Consider the following 22572-nt stretch of genomic DNA (forward strand, 5'->3'; position numbering starts at 1 on the left):
TGGCTTAGTTTCTGTTGTTGCAACAAGGAGATCCAATATCTGTCAGCCTGTGGAGTCATGATTGACAAACCACAATGCTTTGGCAGAGATGGTTTGCACTTGTCACCACTTGGCTTCTGGATACTGGCAGAAACGTTATCTATCCCCATAATGCTTTTTTTAGGCTGTGCTAAGTTGTTAACTCTCCAGCATAACAGTAAAAATCACTCACAAGTACCCGAAAGTACTGTTGCTCAATGCTAGGAATTTAAATAAAAAACTGCAGTCACACTGGAGAACGCAGACATACATGCAGTCACAGAAACATGGTTCAGAACCATGGAAAACACTCAGCTCAGGATAAAACTAAGGGAGGAGAGGTGTCCCAGTGTTCATAACAAACAAGTACACTTCTAGACTGGTCCAGTAAAATGACTTGCTTGAGCAGCTCCATACCAAACCTAACCATAGGTGTGACTCTATCATATCCTTGCTAGCTACAGATTCCCTGACATGAGTCTGGAAAACCGCACCTCCTATGTAAGCCTACTTGAATTTCAGTATTCAGCCTAACACCATACTTATGGGTGAGTTCAACTATCCCTCCATAAACTGGGAGAATAGGACCCATAATTCACTTACTCAGATGTGTTTGGACTTTGTCAATGCAACCAACCTGAAGCAGCTAGTTAGCTCCCCAACTAGAGGTGCAAATATCCTAGGCCTAGTACTCACAAACATGAGGGGATGCTGCTCTCTCCCATGTATTAACTCCTACCTGGTACGATCTGACCACAAAATGATCTCCATTAGCATTAAAACTAACCTAGAACCCCCATCAAACTCCAAACGTGTTATGAACTTTGCTAAGGCCATTTACCTCAAACTAAGTGAGAGCTTATTAAACTTCCAAGCCCCTCCAAACTCAGATGACACTGAAGCCTACTGTGAGCTCTACACAAAAGCACTGTACAACCACATTCATAGTTGCACAGAGGAGGGCAGTACCTGTCAGAGTTAAACCTATAATTGCTAGCAAAATTAAACCATCCTGTTGGACCCTTACCATAAATAGGCTATTCAAGAAAAGGAAAAAATCCTCTCCAAACCCAAGAAGGAACAGACAAAACAGTGCAAAAAGACTCACCTGTCTAAACAAATTAGAGAGCTGGTCACACCTGCCAAAGCAAAACTGTAAGACAAAGATAGTCTCTCAGGTGAAAGATCAGGCTTTTTTTTAAAATATGTTTGTAACCTTAGGGGAAATCCTCAACAATGTACTGAGTTAATCATGAACGTCAACACTTAAACCCAGTATGAAACTATAGCAAACCTGTTGGCTGACAAGTTAAGTTCAAACTCCCCCCTCCCCTCCCATCCCCTCCTGTCACACCCAAAGAAATGCCTGCGGCTATCCCCCTAGCGGTCACTGCTAGGGAACAGGTCCTTACTGTGCTCGCTAAAGCCACACACACAGCCTCAATGGTCCCAACAGTATTCCAGGATGCTTCTTAAATGGTTTAAGACAGAATTGATCAGGACCACTGGAAACTCTCTCTAACCATAGCCTCCGGATGGGCCTTGTCCCAGAGGTGTGAAGGACTTGCAACAGTCATCATTCTTCATGGGGGGGGCATCAGATGACCCAGAGAACTACAGACCTATAAGCTCTGACCAGTCTCATCTGCCAGGGCATGGAGAGTATTATCATAGACCTGATCAGTAATGATATAGAAACTCTCCAAATACTGGACCAGACCCAATTTGGCTTTGTCAGAGGGAGGTCTTGCCTGCTCAATCTGGTGGACTTCTTCGAGAAAGTCACCAGGGCCAATGATGAGGGTAAAACAGTACACACCACTTATCTAAACCTGGCCAAACCTTTCGACACAATCACCCACTTGGGGATCATAGATAAATTTACTGAGTTAGGCACAAACACCTGCATCATCAAATGGATAGCAAACTGGCTCATTGACAGGGCACGCTATCCAGATAGTTCTGATAAGAAACTTGTTGCTAGTGGTGTCCCACAGAGCTCAGTGTTGGGACCCCCTTCTGTTTGGTATATACTACTTTGAAGTGAAGGCAAATGTTGGGAGCCTGTGGCTCACCGAATTCACTGACGACTGAATGCTGGGAGTAATTGAATCTCCAAACGATGTTGACAGCCTACAAATAGGCCTAAAATTGACAAATGACTGGTGCCAAAACCATGATCTGAGACTAAGTGCTAAGAAATGTGTAATTTCCTTCTGTTAGTCCGATATCCCTGCAGATTAAAATATTGATAGCACAACCCAAAAAGTAGACCCGATGAGGGATCTAGGAATACAGGGTAGTTACGGAAGTGAGGAAATCCTTCTGTGTGGCTTAACGTATAAGTAAAGGCATGGCATCAAGATCAAAGGAAGTCATAATGCTGTTGTACTCAGCCCTCATCAGGCCCATAATCGAGTACATTGCTCCCTTCTGCATGTACTTAACCAGACATTTACACCACTTGCAGAGGCCCCACAGGTTTCTCACTAAAAAAATATAAAGGGTAAGACCCATGTCTTATATGCAGACTGACTAAAGACCCTATCCCTTTACTCCATCTCGTATCGTTAATTGAGAGGTGACCTGTGCCTGACCTGCAAGGCATTCTGTGATCCAGCCCTTATGACAATGTTACATATTCACAAGAAAAATTATACAAGGGTTACGCATTCATGGTCATGAACCTTATTTGTGACTCTAACAGAACTTAGAGAGAGACATTCATATCCCAAGGGCTACTTCGTCTATAGAATGGGCTTCCCATCTTCCTAATGTAAAGCCCATCTCTCACTCTTTTCAAAAAGAATTTGTATAAGTGGATGGGGAACTGTAAATTCACTCCCAGGGTACTGCCATTGTCCCCTATGGACAGAGGCAGTCTGTGAAATGACTCTTGGCTCCAAAACCCCAAGATCTGCTACCCTGATCCTACCCCCATCCTATGTCTGAGGATTTAAGGTATAATACTGTCATGGCCTGGATATTATTGGCTAGGCTTGTAAAGGCTGTTTTGTCATTTGCCTAGAAATCAATTATGAGCTGCACTTTGTTTCATGCAGGGGCAAGATAGTTAGAATGTGCATGTCTTCCTGTTTTTGTTTAGTAGAATTAATTGATTTTGCTGTAACCGTTCTGTTTTCCAGCCTACTGTTTGAGTGTCTACTTGCCACACCTTTTAACTCACTAATTGATTTTTTTTTTCTTTTTTTGCCTCTCTCTAGGATCACGACTTCTTTCAGCACCTTGAAATGCATCTCCGATCAGAGCATCCTCCTCTTTGTGGACGTGATCACCTCAGTTTTCGATCATATTATTTCCCTGTTAAGGTAAGGGAAGAGACTTGTACATACAGTGTCTGTGTACTACATAAGGTTTGGCATTTGTTTCAAGTCAGCAAATGCAGTAGAGTAAGCCATACAGGAAACTGAACCAAGGTCCCAGACACGATTGTGAATTTATATTACAGCAGCAGGATGTAAAGAGCAGAAGAGCAGCAGGGCTTCTTAGTGCATAGTAGTGTTTGTCACTATTTTTGCATAGCAGTGCTTTGGGAAGGAATAACCCTTTGTGTTTTCAGTCTTTTCACTTACTATGAATGGATTCTAACTGTAACTGTAATACTTAGCAATATGGCATAATGGTTAATAAAATAAGTTTATCTTGCTAATTTGATTTCTATACTCTGTCCTTACTCTTGCTATTCTGATTAAGGCATTAAAACTAAATAACCTCCTGCAGCTTATTGCTGAAAAGTAAGTTGTGCTTATTATCTTTTGTTTAATTAATAAAGATCAATAAAATAATGTGGGCAGTCTTGAAGAGATCTTCACTTGGCCTGGGAGAGAGCTGATGCCCAACTTGTACAAGAAGGGAGTTTCCACTGTTGGATTCTTCTTTGTCGAACTTGAGGTGGGAAGGTTTGACCTGCTCCTGCCAGATATCCTCTTGTGTGTGCAATATGGCACAGATGATCAAGAGTCTGTTTTCTTGGGCTTCTCACCAAATGAAATCTTCAACAGTGCATTGGCAAAACCAAGGATAAGTTGGGACATTTACTTCTGGCCCTATCCATGAGGGACGTGAGTGGTAAACCAGGGGTGAATTTACAGTTTCCCATCCAGTCATCCAGATTATGCTAGGATACAGTAAAAGTAGTACTGTGCTTAGTGTGGAGTAGAACACATTTCCATACAAATTTTTTCTTTGATACATACCTGTTTCTCTAACATGTCTTATTTTATTTTTTTTTTAATTAGATTCATGTCTCTGGAGTGGGTATTGAACTTTTGGAGTGTGTAGTAGATTTGACAGGGTAGAGTCAGTTGAGGCTTCTATACACAAAGTAGACGTTGCCACTTAGTGTCTTGTATGATACAAAGATGAGGGATATGGCTTTTAGACAGGCCATGTAGCTTTTATGATTTAGCTCCTTGATTTTTTTTTTTAGTAAGAAAAGATTATGATGTCCTTCTATTTCTATGTTGCAGTATTATTGTTGTGGGATTTCCTGCCCTCAGGCAACTTGTACGTCAGCTCCTATATAAAAGCTTCAGCTTGGCTGTTGCAGCTGTGTGAGACATCACACGTAAGGCCATAAACCAGGCACCTTAAATGTGACGTCTGCACGCACAATCCTCAGAACTTTTCAGCCACAGACGACCGACACATCGTGTGTTCGCTCCGTCACATCAGACGTCTCAGTAAAGCCAAGTAACCCGTTGGGTTTTATTCTTCATATCTGATTGTTATTGCTTAGGCTTGGTTTGTTGTAGCAATTTACAGCTGATGTCAGGTAAAAAGGGTAAATGCCAGTGCGGGTGCCAGATACCCCATAAAGACTCCCATGATCGGGGTGGTTTTTTTGCTTAGGCCGGGAGCACGACTGTACTACTTGCTCTATTTGTCAATTGTTTGTGCCGAAGACCCTACGCAGCCGTCTGGCCGCGCTTAACCTCTACTTAGAAAACCAGTGCCTTAAGCGGTTAGCCCTAAGAATGGATCCCCGCCTCTGAGGCCGTGTCAGAACCTTCATGTAAGAAGGCCAAGTTTCCTAAGCCTCCTGCGTCTGCCACTCTGTTACCGGACACCCCGCCAGCTGCCGATTTAGGAGCTGAGGGACATCTGGAGGATCCGTCGACCTCGACTACCTTTGTGGAAGCCATTCCTCAACCACCTGGCACGTCCCCGGAGCCAACCCAGACCCTGACTACTGTCGAGGGGGAACCAGAATCTGTGGAGCCAGCAACTGGGATCCTGCCTTCGGATACGGTTCATACAAGATTCGATTCCAGGCCTGCTTTAACATCTACCCCAGCAAAAAGAAAGCAGAAAACCAAGCATGCCTCTCCCACTGCAGAAGGCCTACCTGACTGGCAGTCCTTCATTTCTTCCCTGATGCAGGTCTTTATGGCCCTTAGGCCTTCAGCCCCATCCTCCACAGCTCCATCTTTGCTCAGCCTTAGGCCTCTTCCCTACCAACACCTCATGTTAGGGAAGAAGAGCATGATACATCCTTTTCCTCCTCTGAGGACTCCATATTTTACACCTTCCAAATTGCTTCACCCCAGGAGTATTACTCTCCTGATGAGGAATCAGTAGAGGGGGATTCACCCCCTGAGGATATCACATATGGTGAGACTGTCACCAAAATGAAAGACTACTTCAAATGGGATACCTCTCAAATGTCTGATACCCAAAAGCTTCTTCAAATAGAATCTCCCTCCCCTTCTGCTGTTCCACCAGTTCTGCCTGCATACCTGGATGCCTTTAATTCTGCATCTAAGTCTCCTGACTCACAACCACCTGCGACCAGATCACTTTTACAAGGTGCCTGATGAGCAGAAATTCTTAGTCAAACCACCCTTAGCAGACCCAGCAGTGATTGCCACCTATCCGGATAAGCAGTCCAGACTCCTTCCCTCCGCCTCACTCCTACCCAATGATAAAGACATCAAATCTATGGATAGGCTTGGTAAGAAGGTCTACACCTTCTCCACTTTGGATTTCAGAGCCATTAGCTGTCAGACGCATATGACTAAATATACTCTGAACTTGATCTCTCAAGCCTCTTCCATGCTGGCCACTGTCCCTGACTGCCCCATTAAGGCTGACATCTCCAACAAACTCTGTGGCTACACAAGTGGCCAGACACTCGATTAGATGCAGCTGTGATACCACTGAAGCATCTGCTCACTCTGCAGCATCTCCTTCAGTCCTCAGGCGATGCTGCTGGCTGAGACTTCAAAATCCAGGAGACTTTAAGTCAGAGATCTTGGATGCCCCCCCTGGACTGCAGTTTCCTTTTTGGAAAACAATCTGCAAACCTTTTTAAGAATCTGCAAGGAAAAATTAAAGAATTGCAGGACATAAAACATTTATTGATGTCCCCCATTCCCAAGTACTACAGAAATTATCCAGCTAAAGCCGCCTTTGAAAGGCGAAACCCAGCCCAGGCGGGTACTTCTTCTTCCAGATCTAGAAGAGGTGCTAGAAGGCCCACCAATTCCAGACCTGCTGCCCTGCATCCTCAACCTAGACAACCTTTTCAGGACAGGGGAGGCCCCAACAATGCATGACTGCCTTGCCCCTCTACCACTCCGCACACCTTTCCCACTGCCTCCCTTTCTGGGAAACCAGAACCTTCGACAAATGGATACTATCCATAATACAAAAATATATTTCCTGTCCTGGAAAGAAAAACCACCTATGAGAGGCATCCCTTTCCCTCCCAAAAAACAACAGCATCTCCTTTCACAGGTTCTGACAGACCTTCTGAAGCTGGGTACCATAGAGCCCATCCCCTCAGGATAGGAAGGAGAAGGTTTCTACTCCCATCTCTTCCTGGTTCCCAAGAAAGACAACCCTTGGAGACCCATCTTAGACCTCTCCTTAAATCTTTACCTTCAGGTATCCACCTTCAAAATGCTGACACTTCCGACTCTGCTTCCTCTTATACCAGCCAAGGCCTTCATGGCCACCTTGGACCTAAAGGAGGCCTACCTACGCATACCCATCAAACTTACCACAGATTTCTGCATTTCTCTGGGCCCTCCTCTCATTTGCAATTTACTGTTTTGCCCTTTGGTTTGTCCCACCCCCCTGAGTGTTCACAAAATGCCTGGCCCCAGCCATTGCCTTCTGCAGAACTCAAGGAATTTAGATTTACCCCATCTGGACGACATCTTAATACTGGCAGAGTCCAAAGATACCCTCTCAAATCATCTGCACTTCACCATGTCCATTCTACAAAGTTTAGGGTTCACCCTCAACCTTCCAAAGTCCTCCTTGAACCCAGACCAGGACAAAATTTTTCTGGGTTGCAGAATCCGAACAGACAGAATGAAGGCCTGTCTTCCACAAGACAAGTTCCTGTCCCTGACCTCCCACTTCAAAGAGCTGCTACAGACACAGGTAATAACTGCAAGGGAATTCCTTCGACTCCTGGGCTTAATGGCAGCAACTATCCCTATGTTCCCATTGGTCAGAATGCATATGCACAAGCTACAGTGGTACCTCAAAAACATTTGGTCCTAGCACCAGAATCACTTGGAGCAAGTAATCCCTCTCCTTCCCTGTCTAAAGAAAGAGATCAGTTGGTGGATCAACAAGTCCAGCTAAACCCGGGGCTTCCAATCCAGCCCACCACCCCAGCCCAGGTAATGCATACAGATGCCTCAGATTCAGGATGGGGAGCAACACTGGCAATCTTACAAGGTTTAAGCAACCTGGCACCCTTCCTTGAGGGCCAAACACATCAGTGTGAGGGAAATGACAGCAATCTTCTTAGCTCTAAAAACCTTTAACCCTCTGCATCTACCAGGGGTTCTTCAAATAGTAACAGACAATGCAACTGTAATGTGGTACCTCAGCAAACAGGAGGGGACAAAGGCATATCAGGAGTGCAGACTAACCCTGCTGATATGGGTTCTAGCCTCTCGCCACAACTTGTCCCTGCAGGCAACCTACATTCCCTCGCAGGACAACAAGCAACCAGATCTTCTAAGCAGGGCATCCTCTCCACAACACGAATGTATGCTGGACAGGACCGTTTTTCTTAGATATTCTCCACCAGTGAGGCATTCCTCAAATAGACCTGTTCACCTCCCCCCAGAACAGGCAGCTGCAGACCTTCTGCTCAAAGACGTACTCCCCTCTAGCCTGGAATGTAGAGGCTTTCAACATCTCCTGGGAGGGGAAGTTTCTTTATGCATTTCCCCCCCTTCCCACTGATTCAGAAAGTCCTTCTGAGAATCAGGAAAGACTAACTGAAAATCTTGTTAGTGACTCCCTACTGGTCAAGGCAGCACTGGTTCTTCCTACTTCACAATCTAGCCAAGGGTAATCACTACAAGTTATCCTACAAGGTGGGCCTCCTGACACAAGAAAAGGGAACTCTCATCCACCCACACTTGCAGATGTTTTCCCTAACACTGTTGGTGATAAACTTTTGATCCCATTTAGACACCACTACTCAGAGGACGTGCTTTCAGTCCTGAAGGAGTCCAGGAAACCAACAAGAAAATCATACCTAGCTAAATGGGAAAGATTTACTAAGTGGTGTCTAGACAAGGGAAGGGACTCTTGCATTGCTGATCCCTCCTAGTGTGTGTGTCAACTGATTAAAAGGGGACTTTCCTATTCTTCAGTGAAAGTACACCTTTCCGCAATATTAGCCTGCTTGCCTCTTGACCCTCCCTTGCTAGTCTGGCTCGATGTAAAACTTTATTAAAGGGGTGTGACCCATTAGACCTCCAAAAAAATCTGTCCCTCCGCCCTGGGACCTTAACTTCATCCTGGAAAAGCTTACCCAACACCCATTCGAACCCACTGGGACAGCTTCCCTTCAGATGTGTACATGGAAAGCAGTCCTACTAGTGGCTATCACCTCAGCCAGAAGGGTTTCAGAGCTACAAGCCTTAATGGCTTGCCCACCCTGTACTACGTTCCACAAGCGCAGGTTAACCCTGAGAACTAACCGCTCCCTTATGCCCAAGGTGGTCAACGATTTGGCATTAAACCAAACTGTCCACCGTCCCACCTTCTTTCCCTCTCCCACCAATGAAAAGGAGAGTATACTTTACTCCCTGGATGTACACAGACAGCTAAGAATTTACCTAGACAAAACAAAATCCATTAGAAAATCAAAACAACTCTTTGTTTCCTTCCATCCCAGAGCAATGGGCAAGGCAGTCTCCAAACAAACCATCGCATGTTGGATCAGGAAATCCATCTGTTTTCGCTACTCCCACCATGGGAAAAATCCCCCAGTGAGAGTAAAAGCCCATTCCACCAGGGCAGTGGCCACCTCCAAGGCTTTCCTAAAAGGTCTGGACTCGTCTTCCATTAAGGAAGCAGCCACTATCCATACTTTCACCAAATACTACAAGCTAGACCAGGTCTCCAGAGCACATGCAGGATTTGCCTACAGGGCTTTGTAGAATCATCTTCTGCATCCGCCACCCTTTCATCCAGCTAAGCTGTGGTACTCTCCCGCAACAAGGATACAGCAACATAGGAGTAGAGGGACATAGAATAGTTGTGTAAAATCTTACCATAACCATAGATGTCCTTCTCTTCTATGTTGCAGTATTCCTTCCTACCCATCAGTAACCCCCTCATCATTTTCCTTTTCATCCCAGCATGTCCCTAGGTCCTAATATCTTACACCGTTCACCCTGGACCTGTCAATACTACAGAAGGACCCCAGGGTCCCATACCTGACACCACTTGGCACCTCCTCCTGCTGGGCCTTCTACTCTACGTGCTGAGCTTCAAGTTCTGAAGATTGTGCGTGCAGACATCACATTTAAGGCTCCTAGTTTATGGCCTGAGTGTGACGTCCCACGCAGCTGCTGCAACAACCAAGCTGAAGCTTTTGTATAGGAGCTGACATACGAGTCGCCTGAGGGCAGGAAATTGCACAGCAAGAGTACTTCAAGATGGACATCTATGGTTATGGTAAGATTTTACACAACTATTCTATCATTCCAGTTGTGACAGATGTTTAAACAGGTACATGCCAAAAGGGGGTTTTATATTGTTTAATTGGCCTAACGAGAGCTGAGTCCAGTGGAATGATTACATTCCTTCATCTGGATGCTGTACCTTAGATATAAACTGTGCGATGAAGGAGGACTTCCCTAGACTAGTGGATATGTGAACAAAGGACAGTTCCGTTGTCAACAGAGGTTTCCATATCCCTGACTACGGGATCAGCTTGCATGTGTCTATTGTCAAAATGATAGCCGCAAGGGATGTCATGCTTGCTAAAGGATATTGTTATACGTTTCTTGGCATTTAGTTTTAATTCATACCTTTGACACCAGCTGTTTGTTTGGGAAAGGTTCTCTTGGAGGATCTTTGTGTCCTTTGTAGAGTTTATGATGGCACCAGGTTTACAGTCATCTGCAAACTTGGTCAGCCATAAACCCATAACATTTGGTTTAACCTCTGAGAAGAAATGCCAAAGAGGAGGTGGCCCAAAAATTGAACCCTGGGGCGCACCACTAGTGACAGGTCTTTTGGGGGAGATAAAGCCACCCAACATAATTTTCTGAGCCAGTCTGCTATAGATAAAGTTTCTAGAGATTTGCATTGTTGGCCAAATTTACCTGTTACCCAGGTGTGTATCCAGCATGTATTGATTGCCCATATCCATTGCTTCAGTAACCTTTTTGAAGAAGTCCAGGTTAAGAAGGCAGGATTTGACCTTGATGAACCTCAGCTGCTTAGATCAAGAGTTTGTAGGTTATCAACGTTTTTATTAATTCCCCTGATGATCATTTCCATATCCTTACAGATGAGGCTGGTCAGGATTATGAGTCTGTAATTACCCAGATGTCCTTCAAGGATGCATCTGCAGTCCTAACAAATGGGTTGTCCTGGCCTCAGGCAGCCCTTCGGTCGGCCGGATTCCAAAGTCTGGGTCTGGCCTCAGCTGGTGTCGCACTTCACCCGACGTCATAGCTGCAGTTCTTCGGGTATAAAGGCATCAGCCGACGCCATTTTCCTCAGTCTTTCTTGCCGCGTGGTGCCCGAAGCAGAAGCTGTTCGCAAGTGCCGGTCGGTCAGATCCAGAGATTACTACTACCGAAGACTTCTAAAAAGACTTCTAAAAAGCTAAGTACCCTGTTGGGGACTCTTTCTTGCCTCAGCCGATGTCAGAAAAAGTGAATAACTGTTTAACTTGTGGGAAACAAATACCTCATAAAGACTTCCACTCTTACTGCCTACCTTGTTTAGGCCCAGACCACGACGTAGCAGCTTGTTTAGCCTGTGCTTCCTTCAACCGACGGACGCTTAGACGTCGGTCGGAGTTTGCAGAGGAGTTTTTCGGCTCTGCTTTTGCTTATATCATGCCGTCGGAGACTCCGACTTCACATTTAGCTAAAAAGCGTAAGGAAAAGGACCGACACTCGCGGTCCGCGGTTTCGGCCGAAACCACGGTTAAGCCAACCCGCAAGTGTCTCGGTTTCGGCTGAAACAGAGTCTGCGGTTCTTCCTTCGGCCGAAAGCATGCCTCCTACTACCGAGGCCTCTTCCAGCATGGCTGAATCTGCTACTGAAATTCCACCTGCTCTTACAGTTTCTCAGGATTTATCAGATACTATTCCCCTAGATGTATCTACTCCTGCACGTGGAGCTGCTAGGCCCCCTGCATCCATGTCAATTAAGGCCTTTGCCAGGGCTAAAGCAGCTAAATCTTCCAAGGCCGTGCCTACTAAAGCCCCATCTCACAGGCCTAGCACTAGTACTCAAATACTTAGTCTAGCAGAGGATCTCATTTCTTTGATCAGGGGATCCCAGTCTCACCCTGATAGGGCCTCTCAACCCCCTCCAGAATTTTCTTTTGGGGAAACCTTGCATGCTATGAGGGAACAATTTCAATGGCAGGGCCAGGATTTCTCAGACTCTAGGAAAAGGCTTAGGACTTTTTTGCATTTGCCACAGCATAGACCTTTAGCCATTCCTCCAGTACTTACAGTTGTGGATGATGCATTTAATGATGCTTGTACTGCTCCTGATTCACTCCCTCCGGCCCCTGCTAAGCCCGACAGATACTACAGGGTTCCGGACACACATAATCATTTGTATAAGGCTCCTTTTGCAGATCCTGAAACTATTTCACAGGGCCCCAAGGCTGTAGCAGCTTCCTCTGCCAAAAACCCACTCCCCTCTGAAAGGGAATCTAGGGCCTTGGAGAGATGGGGTAAAAAAGTTTATACTTCTGCTACTCTTTCGGCTAGGGCCTTAAACTGTCAATTCCACATGATTCAGTATCAGGAATTTGTTAGATCAGTTATCTAAAAAGCTGTCCTCACCTGAGCCTTTAGACAGAAAGTCACTTCAGGAAATGGTACATAACATACAGCAGGTCAGTAATCATTCCTTAAAATGCGGCTATGATGGACTGGAGGCCTCCTTTAGATCAGCTATGACTGGTACAGTGATCAGAAGGCATGCATGGTTAAAAGAGCAGTCCTTACCAGACCATGTAAAATCAAAGCTCCTAGATGCTCCCATGGATAAACACAATTTGTTTGGCTCTCCTGCACAGCAAGTGCTGAAGAAGGTGGAAGAGAAAGCAAAATCTGTCCAGACAGTCAAGGATTTCTTACAGGCCCAGCCTCCAAGGTTTAGTAGGAACTGGCCTTCCAAGAATTGGTCCTTTCCAGACACCAACAGAGCACAGAGAGGCAGGAATAGGCGCACAAGAGGCAGAGGTCAATCCAGAGGTGCCTAAAGGGGACGTCAGTGGCAGCCTAACAACCAGCGAAGTACTACTGCAGACCCAGCCACTACCACTTCCACAGGACAATCACAGTGACTTGGCTCTGAAGCCGCCTACCAGGGAACAACTAGAAGCACCCTTAGGCGGAAAGCTAGCCTTATTTTCAGTAAACTGGCATTGCATTACAGGAGACAAATGGATTTTACAGACAATAGACAAAGGTTACAGGTTTCACTTCCATACTCTACCAAGGAAGAGAGGAATGCCAAACCTACCTCCAAATCAAAAGACAAACGCTCTACAACAAATAGACAACTTTAAAAAGGATGAGAGCTATAGAAAAGGTACCTTCTATGGAACAAGGGCAAGGATTTTACTCCAGACTTTTCCTGGTGCCAAGGAAGGAAAATCAATGGAGACCTATTCTAGACCTGTCCGCTCTGAACACATACCTCATTGTCCCAAAATTCAAAATGCTGACTCTACAGCAGCTCCTTCCCATGCTGGGCAAGGAGTCTTGGCTGGTAACTCTAGATCTCAAGGAGGCATACCTGCACGTCCCCATACGACCAAATTGCAGAAGATACCTCAGATTTCTTGCAGGATCAGAGCATTATCAATTCTCAGCATTGCCTTTTGGCTTATCTACTGCGCCCAGAGTATTCACGAAATGCCTGGCATCAGTAATTGCTCATTGCAGGCTTCAGGGAATTCAAATTTACCCTTACCTGGACGATTGCCTGTTACAAGCGGACAACAAAAACAAATTAACAAAAGACTTGAAAAGGGTCATTCATCTACTGCAAGCCTTGGGATACACAGTCAATATAAAAAAGTCAAGGCTGTTGCCATCCCAAAGGATAACCTTCTTGGGTGCAGAACTGGACACATCAAATCAAATGGCATCCCTCACAGCAGAAAAACAAAAGCGCCTTCCACTACTTCATGGCATTAACAACGCAGAACCAGCTTACAGCAAGGAAAGTCCTGCAAGCCCTGGGTTACATGGCATCCTGCATAATATTGATCCCACATGCCAGACTGCATATGAGGAAGTTGCAATGGTACCTCAGGAATTTATGGTCTCAGCACAAGCACAGCCTAGAAACCCAAATTCCAATAATTCCATGCCTGAAGCAAGAATTCCGATGGTGGGCTCAGGCCTGTCAATTGAACAAAGGACTGCCCTTCCACAGCCCTCAACCAAGCCAGACTATCACCACAGACACCTCAGGTCTCGGTTGGGGCGCACACATGCTGGACAAGTGCATACAAGGCTTATGGACTCAAGACCAGCTAAACCTCCACATAAACCAAAAAGAGATGCTGGCAGTAAAACTGGCAATTCAAGCATTCAGACCATTTCTCCAACAGGGGCATTTGCTGATAAGGACGGACAACACCACAGTTATGTGGTATATCAACAAACAGGGAGGCACACATTCATATCCTCTATGCCGGATGGCAATGGATCTCTGGAATGTGGCCCTAAGCCTAAACATACAGCTCAAGGCAATATTTGTGCCAGGAAAAGAAAACATACTAGCAGACATCTTAAGCAGGACTACCACGGATGCCCACGAATGGATGCTGCATCCAGACATCTTCAAATCCATCACAAGGAAATGGGGACTACCAGAAATAGACTTATTCGCATCCCCACACAATCACCAATTGAAAAAATTCTGCACAAGGACATACCACCCACTTGCTTGGAAGGTGGACTCCCTATCTTTCAGTTGGAAAAACCTGACAGCATATGCATTCCCACCTCTTCCTTTGATGCACAAGGTGCTACTGAAGATCAAAGAAGACCATCCAAGGATCATCCTGATAGCTCCAGACTGGCCGAGACAGCACTGGTACCCACTACTGAGGAGTATGTCTCGGGAGCTCGCATGGCCTCTACCCCTGGTTCCTTTACTGCTGACACAGAACAGCTTCAAAACCCTGCATCCGAACCTGAAAACACTGCAGCTAGCTGCTTGGAGCATTGCATAAGACAAAATAACCCAGATTTATCTCAAAGGGTTAAAGACATTATCTTGGAAGCTCGCAGACCCTCAACAAGAAAAACTTACTCAGCAAATGGAAAAGATTTCTCTTTTGGAGTGCAGCAAAAGGGCAAAATGTAGCACTGGTAAACATAGCTAACATCCTGGAATACTTAGCAGAGCTTTTCCACAATGGCCTGTCTTACTCTTCCATCAAGATTCATGCGTCAGCTATTTCAGCAGAATACAACATGGATCCTCCAGTCTTCTCTCATCCTCTACTCAGGCAGTTTCTGAGAGGAATCAAAAATGTAAAGCCACCAAGGAAGCCACCACTGCCTACATGGGACTTGAACTTTGTGCTAGAAAAGTTGACACTTCCCCCTTTTGAACCAGCAGCAACATCAGAATTACAGTACTTATCATGGAAAACGGCTTTCCTGCTTGCAATCACTTCAGCAAGAAGGGTTTCTGAACTACAGGCATTAATGGCAGTGCAACCCTTCCTTATCTTCCATCAGGATAGAGTGTCCATGAGAACTAATCCTACCTTTATGCCAAAGGTGGTCTCCAGGGTATCTTTAAACCAAGCAATCCACCTACCAACATTCTTCCCCAACCCACAGAACAGGGGAGAAAGACTGCTGCATACCTTGGATGTGCATAGGCAATTGCGCTACTACCTGGACAGAACCAAGAACAATAGAAAAACTGACCAGCTTCTGGTAGCATATGCCACAGGAATGTAAGGAAAAGCAATTTCAAAACAGACAATCTCTAAATGGATAGGAAATTGCATTAGATTTTGTTATTCTTATCATGGAAAGGTAACTCCAGAAAATATCAGACCTCACTCCACAAGGGCTACAGCCACTACTACAGCTTTTTTACGAGGAGTGGCTACAAAAGACATTTTAGAGGCTGCTACTTGGAGCTCCTTGCATACATTTGCCAAGCATTATAATCTACCCTTATACTAAAGGGGTGGCGTAAGCCACAAAACTATGGGCTAGGCTTGTAAATGCCCTCGGGCAGATAGCCTAGTATGAACCTATGAACCTATGAACTCCAGATCCCGAGCAGGTTTTGCCACTGCTGTGTTGCAAGGGATCTTAACTACACCATAATCTTGTTAGGGCCTCCTCCCCCAGTTTGGCTATGGTATTCTACCCATTTGTTAGGACTGCAGATGCATCCTTGAAGGACATAGTACAGTTTTGTACCTACCATAAATGTAGATGTCCGAGAGGTATGCATCTGCAGTCAGGATTACCCACCCTCCTTCCCCTCTGTGGTACTCCTAGGGTATTTGCCCATCTTGTAGCTAGCTGGGGGAATCTATTATGGTGTATTTGTTTGTATATATGTACATACATGTTTATTTCTATTTGCTCTCTGTTTGGAAACATTTGCATTTATCCAAATTTAGCCTTCCTAGAGGGTATCTGGCATCTGGGGCAAGAAACACTGAGGAAAATGGCGTCGACTGATGCCTTTATACCCGAAGAACTGCAGCTATGACGTCGGGTGAAGTGCGACACCAGCCGAGGCCAGACCCAGACTTTGGAATCCGGCCGACCGAAGGGCTGCCTGAGGCCAGGACAACCCATTTGTTAGGACTGCAGATGCATACCTCTCGGACATCTACATTTATGGTAAGTACAAAACTGTACTGTCTGTTGACACCTTACCACTTTGCAAAGGGATTGCTGTTCTGTCCTCTACTCATCTGGTATGAAGTCTGTTTGGACGCTGATATTGAATAGCTTGTGTAGAGAGACTGACCATCCCTTTTCAGGCTGCGCAGTAGGTTATCTGATGTGTTGTCCAGCCCCATGGAAATAGTGATGTCCTGACTGAAATTTGTTGCAGTGTTCCTGATGTACAGGTTGTCACTGCTGATGCCCAGCCAGGAAACCAAAGCTTTACCTTCCCTAGGTCAAATGTCCAATGCATTGGAGTATATAGATGGCATTACAATAGTGGATCCTCAAACTATCTTGACAGCTCAAACGCAGCTTGCGCATCTGTCATACAGGTATTGGTACCTTTGGTTTGATCCTTTATCCAGATAAGTGCCCCATTGTTGAACCTTCCCTTTTATCTTGAGATACTCTTTGAAAGATGATTTCAGCTAGGAGACGTAAATGTAAGTGTGGTAGGCAGATTCCATACAAGGATGTTCTTCGTGTTTCACTGTTGCAGTCATCACACTTTGGTATTCGGGCCGACTGAGGGCTACCTGCAGGCAGATAACCCGAGACTTAGTGTTTCCGCGTCAGATGCTGTCGCTTCTTCCATGATGGCAGGTCGTCAGGGGTATAAAAGCAGGCAGCCAATGCCATTTCATCAGTCTTTCTTGCCGAGGAGGAGCCAGAAGCAGTTCGCGAGTGTCGGTCGGCCACTGCATGAATTTTTCGTTTTCGAGTTGAATAATCCTGAAGTCTTCTAAATCTAAGTACCCCGTTGGGGATCCTTTTTTCTTGCTCTAACCGATGTCAGAAAAAGTTAACAATCGTCTTGCCTGTGGAAAACAAATACTTCACAGAGATTTTCATTCTTACTGCGTCACCTGTTTAGGCCCAGACCATGACATACCTCGCGGTCGCTTTTGTGCCTTGTTTAATGCCCGAACCATTCGTCGTCGGGCTATCTTTGTCGCTAAAAATTCTTTTTGCTCTCGATCTCCATATTCTGAAATAGCTTCCGTAAGCCATCCGTCTACTGATCTTCCAAAAAAACGTAAGGATAAAGACAGAGACCGACTGCATAGGTCCAAAACCACCAACAATGCTTCCGTTAAGCTAGTCGCCAGTCCGCCGGTACTCTGTGAGGCGCCTTTGGAGCCTCTGATGCTTGCTTCTATGGATTTTCAGGCCACTGCTGAGACCCATTCGGAGTCCAGTATGCCAGGAGATGCTTCTTCGACTATGGAACCAGCGGATGTCTCTACCTTAGATGGTTCCGGAACCACTGTGCAGGCACCGGCTTCTGAGGGAGTTTGTCATCCTACCAATGTTCAAATCAAACCAACAACTTCATTTTTAACCAAAACTATCGAGTTTCTTAGGCCCAGAGTATGCACTACGCCTAGAAAACAGACCACCAAAGCACATGCTCAGGCACCCATGCCACAAAAACAAATGCTTAGAATGGCTGAAGACCTTATTACCCTGATTAGGGGAAGCCAGCCTTCCCCTGCTAATACACAAAGAATCCAATACCCTTCAGGTTCTACAGACCAGGAGTCCGATGACTCTGACCTTTCTGATTATGAAGACATGCCCTTATTTGCCTGTGAGGATACAGATGCAAAGGAGTCTATTCCCTCTGCCTCCCCTCCTTGCATACTTTAAGAGAGCATTTCCATTGGGAATGCCAGGACTATCCTCAGTCCAAAAAGTGACTCAGAGAATTTTTAGAGTTGCCTCAGCACAGGCCTTTAGCTGCAACCCCTGTCTTGGATGTTGTGGATGATGTTTTCATGGAATCCAGTCTTACTCCAAACACTTTATTCTGGCCCCTAGGAAACCAGACTGGTACTACAGAGTACCATATTCTCGCAAGTTTATTTTCAAGAATCCTACTGCAGATCCAGAAATCATTTCCCAGGGACCTAAATGTATTAAGGCTACTACAGCCAAAAATCGTACCCCTTCAGACAGGGATTCCAGAGCTTTGGACAGATGGGATAAGAAGGCATATACCTCTGCAACTCTTGCTATGTGGGTATTGAATTGCCAGTTTCACATTCTGAAATACCAGCAACATATTACGGGATTAAGGAAAAAGTGGTAACTTTTCCAGATTGTGCAGAAAATAAAGAATTGCAGGAGTTTATGCACTCTGCAAACCAAGTTAGTAAGCATACTTTGCAGTGTGGCTTTGATGCCCTAGAAGCATCTTACAGGGCAGCAGTCACTGGTTCTGTACTGAGAAGACATGCTTGGCTGAAGGAGCAGATTTTGCCAGATCATGTCAAATCTAAATTACTAGACGCTCCTTTGAATATGGAGTGTTTGGCACCAAAGCAGAATAAGTTCTTAAAAATATGGAAGAAAAGGCTAAATCTTCACAAACTGTTAAAGAATTCCTACAAGTGCAACCACCTAGATTCAGTAGGTATTGCCCTTCAAAACACTGATCCTTTCCAGCCACCTCTAGGCCTTCCCAACCAAGACCCAGGGGAAACAGACTACCCAAACTACAGTCTCAGGGTATGCAGAGATCTAAGCAATTGAGTGCCCCCACCCCTAAACCAGGGAGTGATAAGCCACCTCCTTATGCAGAAAGCTCACAATGACTACTTCCCAGCCCTGCCCAATTGCTTGTGCCCCTAGGAGGAAAACTTGCCCTTCATGCAAAAAACTGGATGTCAATCACTCCGGACCGATGGACCCTCAACATTGTATCCCAGGGGTACAAATTTTATTTCCGTTCACTGCCAACCCCAAGTGGGTTTCCAGACCTTCCTCCAAACCAGTGGGCAGAGGCTCAAAACCAAGTACTTTACCTGCTCAATATCACAGCTAATCAGCCTGTTCCAGTAGAACAGAGGGGTCAAAGATTCTACTCCAGACTATTCCTGGCACCAAGAAAAGTGGGCTCTTGGTGCCCAATCCTGGATCTTTCAATTCTCAACACCTTCCTGGTGGTACCAAAATTCAAGATGCTTACCCTGCGACAGCTTCTCCCTATTTTAGCCAAGGATGCCTGGTTATTCACCCTAGATGTAAAAGAAGCCTATCTGCACATCCCCATAAGGGAGTCATGCAGGAAGTATCTATGTTGCAGGGCAGGGTCTATGCATTATCAGTTCTCTGCACTGCCCTTTGGCTTATCTACTGCGCCCAGGGTATTCACAAGATGCCTGGCTCCAGCCATTGCATACTGCAGGTAGAGAAATATACTAATTTACCCCTACTTGGACGACTGCCTGATTCAGGTGGACAATCAGGAATTGCTGCTTCAGCACCTGGCATTTGTAAAAAGCCTCCTCACTTCATTGGGGTACACCATCAATGAAAAGAAATCACAACTGGTACCCAGTTAAAATATTGTATTCCTGGGAGCAAGCTTGGACACAACTTCCCAGATGGCATTCCTCACTTCAGTAAAACAGGTCTGTCTGAGAGACTACTTCAAACAAATGGCTACTACAACCCAGCTATCTGCAAGAAAAATACTGCAAGCCCTAGGGTTCATGGCTTCATGTGTTCTGCTAATTCCATATGCAAGACTGCGTATGAGGAAACTTCAGTGGTACTTAAAAAGTCTTTGGTGCCGACATTCCCAGGCCCTGGAAACAAGTCATTCCTATCATACCTTGACTAAGGACAGAAGCATGCAACCACAACAAGGGACTGCCTTTTACTCAACCCCACACCGCCCAGGCCCTGCCCACAGACGCATCAGACTATGCATGGGGGGGGACTCACATGGCTGGCAAATGTATTCAGAGATACTGGAGCCCAAATCAAATTATCCTGGACATCAACCAAAAAGAGATACTAGCCGTACAGAATGTCTTGACAGCTTTCAGATACTTACTCTTTCCAGGACTAGTGCTGACGAAGACAGACAACACCACAGTTATGTGGTACATCAACAAGCAGGGGGGAACCCATTCTTACCCACTCTGCAGGTTAGCCATGGCCCTGTGGAACATGACCTTGGACAACCAAGTCCATCTACAAGCTCAATTCCTGCCAGGCAAACAAAACTCACTGGCAGACGACTTAAGCAGAAATCTCCTAGATGCACACGAGTGGAAATTGGAGCCCAGCACCTTCAACCTTCTGATCCAGAAATTGGGGACCCCAGAGGTGGATCTCTTTGCCTCCCCACAAAAGCCAACAGTTAAGCAAATTCTGCACCAGGAGCCCTCACCGCAGAACCTGGAAGGTGGATGCCCTATCCTTTCAATGGGAAAACCTGTCAATATATGCCTTTTCCCCCTTCTGCCCCTTATTTCAAGAGTATTACTCATGACAAAACCAGACAGGCCAAGGACAATTCTGATTGCCCCGGACTGGCCACGCCAGCACTGGTACCCAGTCCTGCGTAGCCTGGTAACTGTGCCACCCCGGCACCTACATCAGACCCCAACCCTGCTTTCTCAGCAGGAGGGACAGATTTTGTATCCATAATTGCAAACCCTAAATCTTGCAGCCTGGCTTATTCCTTAAATACTCCACCAGCAACCCTAAGCAAACAGGTGCTGGACATCATCCTTGAAGCCAGAAGGCCCAGTACTAGGAAATCCTATACTGAAAAGTGGAAAATGTATTGTTCTTGGATTCAGTGTAAAGGAAAGGACACAGCACTGCCCTCCTTACCTCTAATCCTGGATTAGCTAGCAAAACTGCTCCACAGAGGCCTATCCTTCTCCCTCAAGGATTAAGATCCACGCCTCTGCCATCTCGGCTCATTACAATACTGAGCCACCTCTATTCTCTAACCCTCTCATCAAACAGTTCCTGAGGAGCAAACAACTTAAGGCCTCCAAGGAGAGTACCCACCCCTGCTTGGGACCTTAAATTTGTACTGGAAAAGCTCACGCTTCCTCCTTTTGAACCTGCTGCTTCAGTAGAGTTAAAATTCCTCTCTTGGAAAACTGCCTTGCTTCTAGCCATCACTTCAGCTAGAAGAGTGTCTGAGTTACAAGCACTGATGGCTGTGGAACCCTTCATTATTTTCCAAGCTGACAGGGTTTCCTTCAAGACTAACCCTTCTTTTATGCCTAAAGTGGTGTCCAGTGTGGCTCTCAACCAGTCCATCCGTTTGTCAACCTTCTTCCCTAATCCTCAAAATAAAGGGGAAAGGATCCTGCACTCTTTGGACGTGCACAGACAGCTCAGGTTCTACCTTGATAAGATTAAGCCTTTCAGAAAATCTGACCAACTGCTAATCAGCTTTGCAACAGGGGCAGAGGGCAAGGCCATTTCAGAACAATCCATTTCCAAATGGATAGCAGACTGCATCCATTTTTGCTACAAGCACCATGGAAAACCAACCCCTCAGGGGGTCAGAACACATTCCACTAGGGCTACATCTACCTCTACAGCATTTCTCAGGGGAGTTCCTACCAGTGACGTACTGGAAGCTGCTACCTGGAGTTCTGCACACACCTTCACCAGGCATTACCACCTGCCTATCTTTTCCAAATCCAGGCAGGATTTGCTACAGCAGTCTTGCAAGGCCTACTAGCCACACCAACTCTTCTTTACTGCCTCCACCCTTCCTCAGCTTTGGGAATCAACCCAAGTGTGATGACTGCAACAGTGAGACACAAAGAATATAGTACAGTTGTGTACACTTACCATAAATGTAGATGTTAGAGTGTATTCACTGTTACAGTCCTAGTTTCCCTCCCTCCAGCCCCCTGTTTTTCTCTGTTTCTTTATCTCTTCTCACTATGGCTATTCCTACTGGTATTGGTATTTACTTTTTACTGGTGGTGTTTCCCCCCCCCCATGACTTAGCTCCCTATTTGGGGGGCTCCTGACATTTGGGGCAAGAAAAACTGATGTAATGGTGTCGGCTGCCTGTTTTTATACCCCTGATGACCTGATGTCATGGAAGAAGCAACAGCATCCGAAGCAGAAATACTAAGTCTCTGGTATTCGGGCTGACTGAGGGCTACCTGCAGGCAGATAACCCAAGTGTGATGACTGCAACAGTGAATACACTCGAAGATCTACATTTATGGTAAGTGTACACAACTCTACTATTTGCATACCATCTGTCAAACCCCTTAAGTCAAAGCTTTCTACTCACAACATCTTTCTCAAAACCCAGTGTCTTAAACACTTGGCCCAGTCTAAA

At 45.6% G+C, this 22572-nt stretch overlaps 1 protein-coding gene across 1 annotated transcript in view; it reads left to right on the top strand.

The window, feature by feature from the left end:
* The window catches only part of SF3B3 (splicing factor 3b subunit 3), a 2130119-nt gene that overhangs the window by 2023651 nt on the left and 83896 nt on the right, over positions 1 to 22572 (top strand). The window contains exon 33 of the mRNA XM_044079526.1: positions 3243 to 3347. Coding sequence (XP_043935461.1) covers positions 3243 to 3347 — 105 coding nt within the window. The remainder of the gene's footprint in view (positions 1 to 3242; positions 3348 to 22572) is intronic.

Source organism: Protopterus annectens, chromosome 8.part0, assembly GCF_019279795.1.
Source record: "Protopterus annectens isolate FY-2018-M chromosome 8.part0, PAN1.0, whole genome shotgun sequence".
NCBI lineage: Eukaryota > Metazoa > Chordata > Ceratodontiformes > Protopteridae > Protopterus > Protopterus annectens.